This window comes from Ruditapes philippinarum, unplaced genomic scaffold (assembly GCF_026571515.1).
Source record: "Ruditapes philippinarum isolate M1 unplaced genomic scaffold, ASM2657151v2 ctg15675_1_1_1_1, whole genome shotgun sequence".
In the NCBI taxonomy this organism is placed as follows: Eukaryota; Metazoa; Mollusca; class Bivalvia; order Venerida; family Veneridae; genus Ruditapes; species Ruditapes philippinarum.
Genome location: NW_026856375.1, coordinates 1 through 11863, shown reverse-complemented (window position 1 = coordinate 11863; position 11863 = coordinate 1). Strand labels below are relative to the sequence as shown.

The following is an 11863-nucleotide window of genomic DNA, read 5'->3' as shown; positions in this document are numbered from 1 at the left end:
ATGCATTGGTGGTAATTTTGATCAGCCTACCTCCAAGGTCAAGGTCACACTTGGAGGTCAAAGCTTAACATGGTCTGTTACAGGGTATAATTTGTATTAGGTCCAGAACTTTTTCATAGATCAAAGGATTTTTAAATAACTTGGCATAATTGTTCACAATGATAAGATGACATGTCATGCAAAACACCCGGATCCCTACCTTCAAGGTCAAGGTCACACTTTGAGATCAACGCTTTATATGATCTGTTATAGGGTATTTCGTGTATTAGGTCCATAATTTTTTCATCAAGGGATTTTAAAAGTACTCTTTACAAATGTTCACAATAATAAGACATCGTGACATGCGCAACTGAAAGTCCATATCTATACCTCAATCTTATGAAATAGCACAATTTGGTGCTTCATGTAAAGTGGGAGACATTGGTCACTCGTTTATATAAAATCGTTCTCTGAAATAATGTGAAGTATTTGTTTTGTGACATGCTGAATTCAAAATTAGTATACATGTATGTGATTTTAATGTACAATGTAGTGTGTTGATTTTTTTTCCTTAAAAAAAATCAAACTAAAGCAAAACATTATAATGAATTTTAAATACATCTAAATTGAATTGTAGAATTATTTAAAATACAATGCATGTAGACATATTAGCTAATGAATTTACATGTGAAAGCATCAAGGCATCTTGTGGCGAGTGTCGTGAAATCCTGGCGTGGGTCTCCTGTTTGCAACAAAAGTACTCATGTTTTTCTTTTTTGCAAGACCTAGTAAGAGCAATCATACAAAAAGTGATGGGTTCGCATGTCCAGTATTGTAAGTTACCCCTGTAAGGTAAATAAAATCTTTATATATGCATATGCAGCCTATCTGTACACATTGTATTTACACAAGCACTTTATTTTCTGTTCTTTAGTGGCAACTATGACAATAGTTATGAGAGGTAGCCCTGCTGGTGGTGATACCAGTCAGGAGGCTCAGCAACCAGGGGGTACAACTCCTGTTGCAGCACCAACAGCACCAGCCACAACACCACAACCAGTACCACCTACCCAGCAATCTGGTCCTTCACCACAGGGTGAAGAGAACGGACAAGGGGATGTTAACATGGAACCAGGGGAGGATGGGGAACCAGACTTCCCAATCCAGGAACTGACCCGTCTGGATGAAATGATTAATAGACCCCGTTGGGTTGTGCCTGTGCTACCAGGTGGCGAGCTTGAACTCTTGCTTAATGCAAGTATAAAGCTTTGTAGAGAAGGTAAATGTCAATGTGTTGTATATAATTGATTTTAAAATCATTATTTATTTATTTTATTTGCATGATTCATAGTAGCTCTACTTGAATGATGTTTTTAAATATTCCTGTCATATACAAACTTCTCTTGATTTGTGTTAAGTTTACAGTCATGATTTATCATGTTTAAGTACTATACAATGTTTTTACTTCCTTAAAGAGGATCTGTATTTTTAATTACTTGAAAAAAAAGATCATTGAATCATTGTGTATGTTAAACCTTTTTAAATCTACAAGTGTCTGGGTTGTTCCTTAGGGCAAGATTTTAAAGATCAAAACTCTTTTGAAAGATGAAAACTTGCCTTGTTTGTTTTTCTGATTTTATTGTATTCTTTTTCTGGATGTTATACAGGACTTGACACAAGGAGCGAGGCTTGCCAGAGATTTTTCAGGGAAGGTTTAACAGTTTCCTTCTCTAAGATCATGACAGATGAAGCAGTCAGTGGCTGGAAATATGAAATCCATGTATGTTAAACAGACTTTGCTACACTTCTGTGATAGTAGGAAATCAGTAGAACTTTATAACCAATATGGTCCAATTTCAAATGAAACTTCAGTACACAAAAAAACCCCACTTTATCTCTGTACTTTCAAGAGTTACACATTTTAAAACAACTTAAAATTGTCATAAAATTCTGTATGGTGGTTTTGGTTTTTATCTTTTTTCTCTATCCATTTCAAAGCCACAATTAGGCATTTTTCTCCATAAACAAATGGTATTTCTGAGTACCTTTAACACAATTACCCTACAATAGAAGATATGTAAATGTATAAACATATTCTAAGTGATTCTTCAGTACATATGAAGAATATTTTGAAATAATGTGTATTGTAGTAAAAATCTGTGTATTTTTCTATGTTAATCATATTGTGTATTGTAGAAATGTATATTGAACAATGCTGCCAAGCTCGTAGAGTTATGTGTGGTGAAGTTATCACAAGACTGGTTCCCTTTATTGGATTTGCTTTCAATGATATTTCATCCACAGTGCAAGTAAGTCACAGTCAACCTTTACAATTCTAAAACTTTTTTCACAGACTGGTACTGCTTTGATATTGTAATTGCATTTTTATTCTAAATAAAAGTTTTAAAATCCAATTCTTATATTTGGCAGCCTAAAGTGATAGTTTTTTTCAGACAGTAATGGTTCTATATCTTGGCTGAGATAATTTTTTTCAGACAGTAATGGTTCTATATCTTGGCTGAGATAAGGTAGAAATTTTCTATAACCAGTCCAAGTATTTGCATGTTTGCAATGATGAGTCCAATACCAAAAGTATTGAGTTTCCAAAGTTGCTTTTAAAAAATGTTTAGTTACATACAATTTAAAGTAAAAATTAATTAGCAAAGAGCTATTTTTAAAAAAAAAAGAATTTGGATTCTATTGTGTTTACTGGTATCAAGCAAAGAAACTACGATATTGATATACATGTATCATGTATCATACTACATGTATATAGTTTTTGTGTGTATATTAAAGGTTTCATACTTACAATGGAACACGTACCTCGGAGACGGTCCCAGCTGGTGCAACAATTGCGGATGATGCCCTTTTTGCCAGACCTCCTGATCCTAGAACTCCAAGGGTATGTTAAATTATTTTTGCCTGAAATGGTGTATTTCCCATATGCTGTTATCTTTCACTTTTAGATAATTAACAATATTGAAATTGCTTTCAATTAAGATTCGGTATAGCTTTAAATAATTTTATCAGTTTACTGAAAAATAATTGAAATCTAACAACAACTTTGTTACTTTCATGTGTGAATTACTTTTATTGTTAGGAATTTTTTTTGACAAAATAACATTGCACTGTGTTTGAGTAGTTATTGTGAATGTTGTTGATTTTTCAGGGTTGGCTGGTAGATCTAGTGAATAAATTTGGCAGTTTAGATGGCTTTCAGATTCTGCTGGACAGATTTGCCAACAGTTCAACATTATCAGTACCAGTTATTGCTGCCCTTGTCAAGTAGGTTATCACTTAGGTTTTCCTTTCTCACTTTCTCAATGTGGCTTCCTTAATGGAACATAAGATGAAAAGTTTAATATATTGTTTCTCACTTTCAATTTACAAATTTTATCAATGTGTTTCAATAATTTTTCATTTGTGAAGACTCATGTTTCCGAATATATCTGAATTAATGACTAAATAATTTCACAGTTGATTGGACACAGACACTTTCCAACCAGAGTGAAAACACTGCTTAAATTAGTTCTACTTGGTTGTCTTCGTGTGCTTGAAATATTGCTTAAAGTTTTACCGGAGTCCTTCCCTGATAGTTAAACTGGTATCCTGTTATTATATACTAGTAATGTTGGAAGTTATAAAACCTAATGGGAAAAAAAAGAGTATTAGGGAAGCAAAACGTTTTCTTCATTGTTGTTTCTGTATTACATGGGCTGTTTAATTTGTGATGTATAGAACCTTGTGGGTAATTTGTAACAGTTTGTATTTAGAAATTAGAAATATTTTGTTATCAATGTATCAGATTTTATAATATGGCATGTTGATAAGATCAAATTTCATTGATTAATTGTGAAGTTATTGTAATCTATATATGCAGCTGCTGTAAGTTTATGCATTTATTTTCATTTTTTATGCCACCGCAATCTGCGATGCGGTGGCATATAGCGATTCACCTGTGTGTGTGTGTTTATGCCACCGCAATCTGCGATGCGGTGGCATATAGCGATTCACCTGTGTGTGTGTGTGTTTGTGTGTGTGTTATATAGATTATATAGTGAACTTAAAAAATCTTCTTGTGAAAAACTACTAGTCCAATTTCAACCAAACTTGGCAGGATTGTTCCTTGGGTGAAGGGCTTCCAAAGTTGTTCAAAGAATTTCATTCCATGCAGAAATCTGGTTGCCATGGCAACCAAAAGGAATTATAAGAATAAATTTAAAAAATCTTCTTGTAAAGACCCAAAAGGCCTAGAGCTTAGATATTTTGCATAAGGCATTGTCTGGTAGACCTCTAACAAGATTGTTCAAATTATAGCCCTGGGGTCAAAATTGGCCCCGCCCCGGGGGTCATTGATTTTCACTATGTACATATAGTAAAAACTTAAAATACCTTCTTGTAAAAACCCAAAAGGCCTAGAGCTTAGATATTTTGCATAAGGCATCATCTGGTAGACCCTTACCAAGATTGTTCAAATTATAGCCCTTGGGTCAAAATCGGCCCCGCCCCGGGGTCATTGATTTTCGCTATATGTACATATAGTAAAAACTTAAAACACCTTCTTGTAAAGACCCAAAAGGCCTAGAGCTTAGATATTTTGCATAAGGCATTGTCTGGTAGACCTCTACCCAGATTGTTCAAATTATAGCCCTGGGGTCAAAATCGGCCCCGCTCCAGGGGTCATTGGTTTTCCTTATATGTATATAGTAAAAAATTCTTCTAGCAATTGACAAATGCTAGAGGTTAGATATCTTGCCTGAAACATTGTGTTGTAAACCTCTGTTAATAAACCCTGGGGTCAAAATTATGCCTTGCCCAAGGAGACAGTGACCTACTTTCTTGTCCTTTGATGTACAGCAATGAAATTTTGACCATGTGCACAGTTTTAGTTGTAAAATTGAACTTTGATCTAGATTTTGATGATGTGACCTACTTTCTTGTCCTTTGATGCACAGCTATGAAATTTGAACCATGCGGTGGCATAGCATTTTTCTCAAATGCAATCTTGTCTTGAAAAAGGAATTGTGCAGTTATAAAGATTTTTGACATGCTTTATGGTTTTGATTATTTGCTTACAACAACTTACAAACGTTAATACTTGGCCATACATGTATAATAACCTCAAGGAAAAATGTTTTCTTAACAACTGATATATGGTATATTTATAAGAAATAGTATATAGTGTAGAATAGTGTTATTTTGATACATATTTTTACAGGCCATTTGGATTGTGTGCTGAAGTTCTTACTCCTCATACTGTACAGAAATACTTTATGCCAATAGTGGTGAGTTCTTTTCTATAAACACATTTTAAACTCTGCTGAGTAGTTTAGGTCACAGAGTTTTAAATTATTTGCCCCTCGCTGCAGTGTTTGAATCCTGTTAGGGACTTGAGCTTCTTTCATGTGAGGAAGCTTTCCAGCTACCTTACAGAAGGTTGTTGGTTTTACTCGGGTGCCTGCTTGTGTCTAAATAGAGGCATCAAAGGGTTCTTCTGCCAGATAACCTGATAATTTACATAAGATCCTAAAAGTGCTTGCACAGAAATATCATAGATAATCGTTCTTATAATTGTACTATCCTGCTTATTCAAGATTTAGATATTCAGAATTGGAAATGTAATGGAATACTGGTATCGAAGCAGTTTCCGATAAAAATATGAGGTTATTGAAAAATTTCTCAATAACAACGTCTCCAATTTAAATAAACTTTTGATATGACTAAATACAGGTCATGCATTGTTATTGTAAATAAAAACCGGATTCCTGAATAAGACATGCGCATCAAAAATGGGGCTCCAACGGGAGGTGTAAATTTGCCGTAATTGCCTCGCTACAGAAGCAGTTTCCGACACTTTTTTTTAATCATTGATTTTGCGGGTTTATAAATCGGTATCGGTGTTTTTATTATTATAAGACTTTTTTAAGGCCTCTTTAGACAAATAATATTGCTTTATTTAGGGTTTTAATCGTAATAATTCAGAAATCTTGGTAGACTTAATATGACATCTGCAGTGATTTTACCGAGATTATTATCAGACCGGTTCCGGCGCACTGACCAGTTCCGAATAATCAAGCGAGCCATTCACGTAACCGACAATAAATATAGAAAATATAGAAAATACTCACTGGTTTTGTAGTTTATTGACATTAACAAATTAATAATTAAATCATCATTCTATTTCGGCTTCTTATTTATAATTTTCGTCTGATTTAGGCAAAAATGCTAAATTTCATCTCGCCAATCTTATTGGTATTGGTATATCGGTACATATTATATGTAAACTGAAAGAAAGGGACACAGTTTATATATTGAAGGAAAAGTTGTTATCTGCCTTACAACTTCATCCAAAAATATTTGCAAAAATATAACATAAATATATTAATACCTGTTTAAACTAGGAGACCCTATTTAAGTAGTTCCGAAGCATGTATTTTTAATGACAGGATTTCTGTCAATGAACACTTTTCCATGTGTTCTCATCAGAAATATAATGTTATTTGATAATTGAATTTATGAAAGAGTGTGTAAAAAAAGTGTGCCAACAACTTTGTTGAGATAAACATATTTTGAAGTAAAAGCATTATCATTTATTTAAAAAGCGCTAACTGTTTAAAATAGTAGGATCGAGTCTTTAAGATACGCTATGCTCTTATTTATGGAAAGCACATCTACGTGTAGTGTAATTAATATACATTTAACCTCTGAAAACTAAATGATAAGATAACATGCAGAAGAAAGAACAAATAAATATCGATTTCTATGTCAGTGTTCTAAAAATTGCTGTTAATATATCTGTTTTATGGATAAAATCTGGGACAGAAGATCGTTCTGTCCCAGATAAAATAAACAGTAAATAATAAGATTATCTATAGAAAGTATTTATCACTAATGGGACTGGAATGAATATTGTTCGAGCACAATCGCAAAACAAAAACTAATTTTTTATCTTGACCATGTCACGATTGTGTGATACGTACGGCCAACTGGACAGGTCCTAGGGCTTGAGGGGGGATACTCCGAAGAACAAATTTTCGGAAGAAGCGTTTTCCGGTGTATTTCGATCGTGCATCATAAACTTTATTAAGGGTAAAAGGTTGACTTTTAAAGATCGCATATCGTAAGGACAGTTGTCATATATAACGTGCAAGAACAGAAGTACGAAGATTGTGTTCACACGATGGTTAAAGTTAATCAATGGTCGATCATATATGGTTCAAACAGTACAATATAAGTCAATCACTTTCGTTTAGCAATTGTTTGTATTTTGTTCAAACTAATTTATTTACAGCAATGTTCTTGTATTTTGTTCGCAAGAGTATATCTTACACAGAGCAGAGTCTGAGTTTATGGTATTTTTTTCAAAACACATCGCCGTCGTTTCTGAACTCCCCTCGGCGATAACTGAGCCACGTAAGTTTAGTAAAACTGCCGTGTATGATAAGATTGTTCAAAGGCAGGTCTGTACTTATTCTTGTACTCTTCGTAGGTAATATTACAAATGGTTTGTTGGTAATATTACAAATGGTTTGTTATGTGCACCGGAACTGGTAAACCTCCGGAACTGGTGCAAACAATCAGATTAAATGAAGCGGTGTTCTTATTAGAAAAAAAGGTTTGAAGTGGAATCAAATATCTACTAGCAACTTAGCAAGCACATTTGGTCTTGAAACAATTTGTTAATTTGTATGCAGACAGCGAAAGTTGAAAGCCTGTGTCGGAACCGGTCAAACAACAGTACGTATTTTAATGTCTATTTGAATACAGACATTTTTGATGTGAATTAACATTTGTACAAATAAATATAAAACAAAAGAAAAGAAAAAGAAGAAAAAAAGAAAACTTGTTAATCATTAAATTTTTTATCACGGTCATTGGTCAAAACTAGACTTTTTACATTTCACGGACATATCGTATGCTTGTACCACGAGTGTTATTGCATTCATGAATCCATAACACATTAATTTCAAGTACGAAAATATATAAAAGAAATTCTGTAAAATTATTCTACTAAACACCCCACAAGGTGCCCCATAATAAAAATAGCCTTCTATACGGGAAACAACCTACTGTTAGAACATAATAAACAGTGTTGCCTCCCTTGGTTAGAAGAAAATTGCCGCGGGTTTCCCATTTCTGTCAATTTTGCTTTTATTTCAAGATTTGTTGATTAAAAATGTCAACAACACATAGCTCTTACTTATATTTATTGACTATTATGAAATTTGAATGATTATTAGCGACTTTGGAAATGTCGTCTGTGAACTTGTCTTAATTTGTGCCTAATGGAGTTATCCTTTGCGCATGCGCAACAGTAGCACGTGAAATCCCTCATGCGAAAAATGTAAACACACCTGCTTGTAAAATATAAAGGTGAGAACGATTTATTAAATGTTTAATTTAGATTGAAGAAATTCTGTCGAACGTTTTCCTCGAATGATATCGTTCTCAAAAAAACTCACCTTCAATTTTACAGAGTTGCAGTAAACGAAAATAACCGTATTGTCGGATACTACTAGCCGACGGATACTGCTTCGATACCAGTATTCAAATTGACCATCAGCCTACCTCTGTATTGGATTTAAATATGATATTTATGTTACTTATTTAATGAGAGATATTTGTTACCTTTTATATCTTACATTTTCATATATTCTGTATTTTGTTTGCAGGATATTGTTCCAAAGTTTTTAGATGGACTAACAGATGAAGAGTTAAAGAAAGAATCTAAGACAGAAGCCAAGAATGATGCACTATCATCTATAATCAAAGCATTGAAACAGCTAGTCTATCGTCTTCCTAATCAGGAAGATACAATCAAAAGTTTAGAGATTTTTAGACTTAAAATGATTCTCAGGTCAGTTTTTTCCTTTAATTTATTTTGAAAAATAAATGAATAAGGTACAAAATTTGTTTAGCTGTATTTTTCTAGAACTATATAAAAGCCGTGTGATTAAACCAAAGAGCTCTTTGTATGCCTTTTAATACAGTCATTACAATAATGTATATCAAAACCACTTATAGACAGTCCTAATGATCAATATCATAATTGAGCCATGCCATGACAAAACCAACATAATGGGTTTGCGACCAGCATGGATCCTGACCAGCCTGCGCATCCGGGCGGTCTGATCAGGATCCATGCTGTTCGCTATCAGTTTCTCTACTTTTTATAGAGTATGTAAGCGAATAGCATGGATCCTGATGCGCAGGCTGGTCTGGATCCATGCTGGTCGCAAACCCATTATGTTGGTTTTGTCATGGCATGGCTCATATGTTTGTTGTAGTATGATTGTAGTTTGTTGTATGTATGATGGTATTTATGTTTTAGTTACTTATTTACTTGGGCTGACATTGACTCATAGTTTATAGTTACAGAGTTACTCGAATAGTTGAAATAGTTTTATGTAACATGGCTGTCCAACAAGTTTATGGAAGGCTGCAGTTCTACTTGGTTGCCAGAGATTGCATAACACAATCCACCTAGATTGATATTGATGTTACTATTTTTGTCACACTAAAAATCCAGAATGTAGTAAAATCATTTTATAATGTTTTTATTTCAGATTATTACAGATATCATCATTCAATGGTAAGATGAATGCCCTGAATGAGGTTAATAAAGTGATAGCCAATGTGTCATTTCACTCAAGTAGACATTCACAGTCAGAGGATGATGAATGGCTCACAGCTGATAAAATGGCTGTAAGTTTTTATATATTTCTTTTATGATTTTGTAGAATAAAAGCTATTTTGGTGAAATATTATAAGATTTTCAGTCTTTTTTCGTTTGCATTTTATCTCATCCACTGTTTCACACCAAATAACATTCAGTGCTTTTTAGGGTCAATTTAGGGTATGTCCCATTCCCTCCTCAAAAAGATAATATTTTTCCCCTCAAAAAATTTACTTGTTTTCCCCACTCCATGTGACAGCTCTTGTCTTTCTAGAGGTCTGCATATATATATATTTTGAATCCTTGCATTTCCATTTCTCAGATTTAGATCTTTCAATATTTTATTTTTAGCTCGACTTTTCTATGAAAAGGGGAGCTATCCTACTCGCCCCGGCGTCGGCGTCGGCGTCACACCTTGGTTAAGTTTTTCGTACCACCCCACTTTATTTCAGAAGTATTACAAGTATGGCTTTGAAACTTACCATACTTGTTCACCATCATAACCTCCATCTACAGACAAGAGTACATAACTCTGTCAAGGTTTTTGACAGAATTATGGCCCTTTTTTGACTTAGAAAGTGTATTGAGCTTGGTTAAGTTTTTTGTACCACCTCACTTTATTTCAAAACCATTGGAGGTATTGCTTTGAAACTGACCATACTTGTTTACCATCACGACCTTCATCAACAGACAAGAGGACATAACTCTGTCAAGGTTTTTGACAGAATTATGCCCCTTTTTGACTTAGAAAATACATTGAATATGGGTAAAATCCACTTATTGCCTTAACCCTTTGAGATATTGCTTTGAAACTTTTAATGCTATTTCACATCATTACCCCCATCTGTACGCAAGAGAAGGTAACTCTGTCAAGGATTTGTTTTAAAAATTAAGGCCTTTTATCGACTTAGAATCTTGGTTAAGTTTTTAGTACCAGTCCACTTTTTGACTGAACTGTTTGAGATATTAATTTGAAAGTTGGAATACTTGTTTACAATCATGATTCCCAAACATGTCCAGGAGAAGGTAATTCTGTCAAAGATTTTATTTGAATTATGGCCCTTAACTGTCAATGTTTTGTATTATAGGCAAGCACTAAAAAACTTAAAAAATCTAAAAAAATTCATTCCTATCCACTGAACCTGCAGTGTTCAAGGGTATCACACAATTCAGTAAAATAATTCTTCACTAAATATCTTAATGCTCATGGCCATTGTTCACTTTAAAAATACAGAGATTCTTGTATTGCCTTTTACTGCAAAAACTTTTTTTATTGGCAAGCAATAAAAAAGTCGAGCGCGCTGTCTTACGGACAGCTCTTGTTGTATATATAGGAATGGATACAGGAGAATGATGTATTATCTATTGTGTTGAGAGACAGTTTACACCAGCCGCAGTATGTGGAGAAGTTGGAGAAGATATTACGATTCATGATCAAAGAGAAAGCACTGTCGTTACAGAATCTCGATAAACTATGGGAGGCTCAGGTATGTTTACTTGTCTAAAATAGAGAAAAACAGAATCCCTAAAGAAAGCCCAACACGGCAAAATTGAAAATGTTGCAGGCTCGGTTTGATTGAGCCTGTTCATGGACGGTACTGAAAAGTGCAAGTTACCGTCCACGCCCCCTAGCACCGGCTTAAGCAGAATTCAACATTTAACACGAAAATGGTGAAATTTTGAATTTAGAAACATCCGCAGACGTGTTCATACGGCGGTAATCATGGAACCTTCAATGTGACACAGTAGTGCCATTCCATGAAAAGCGGCGTATGGTCCCCAATTAAAAAAATGCGTGTGCCCTAAACGAGAAAACAATGGGCAGAACTAAATAAAGTGGAATTTTGAAAGGGGATCTGAGGTTATGAAGCCTGCATATCACAGATAAGACGTCAAAAGACAATTTAAAAAGCAGGCAACATATCCTAAGGGTGATTTAACAGTATTCAAGTAGGAATACTGGAACCACCCAAGTTGAAAAAGTCCAAATAGAAGAAACCAAAAACACCACAACACATGTATACACAACAATAATGTCGTGCTGAACGATCTTCAAGGATCGAAAATATAACATCTTTGATTAAATGTACGGGGAGACTTTTTACAGCCGCCACACGGCACAAATAACACTGATGTGACCATAAAATCAGAGAAAAACAGAATCCCTAAAGAAAGCCCAACACGGCAAAAATTGAAAATGTTGCGGGT

At 34.2% G+C, this 11863-nt stretch overlaps 1 protein-coding gene across 1 annotated transcript; it reads left to right on the top strand.

Moving 5' to 3' along the window:
* Window positions 1-752: 752 nt before the first annotated feature.
* Window positions 753-11142, top strand: LOC132746319 (probable ubiquitin carboxyl-terminal hydrolase FAF-X; the record flags this gene model as incomplete). Its single annotated transcript, XM_060735432.1, is given in 9 exon segments — window positions 753-1258; window positions 1647-1759; window positions 2176-2288; window positions 2776-2881; window positions 3149-3264; window positions 5198-5264; window positions 8652-8836; window positions 9546-9684; window positions 10990-11142. Coding segments are annotated over 9 exon segments (1449 nt in total), but the record flags the coding sequence as incomplete, so codon positions are not given.
* Window positions 11143-11863: the final 721 nt, after the last annotated feature.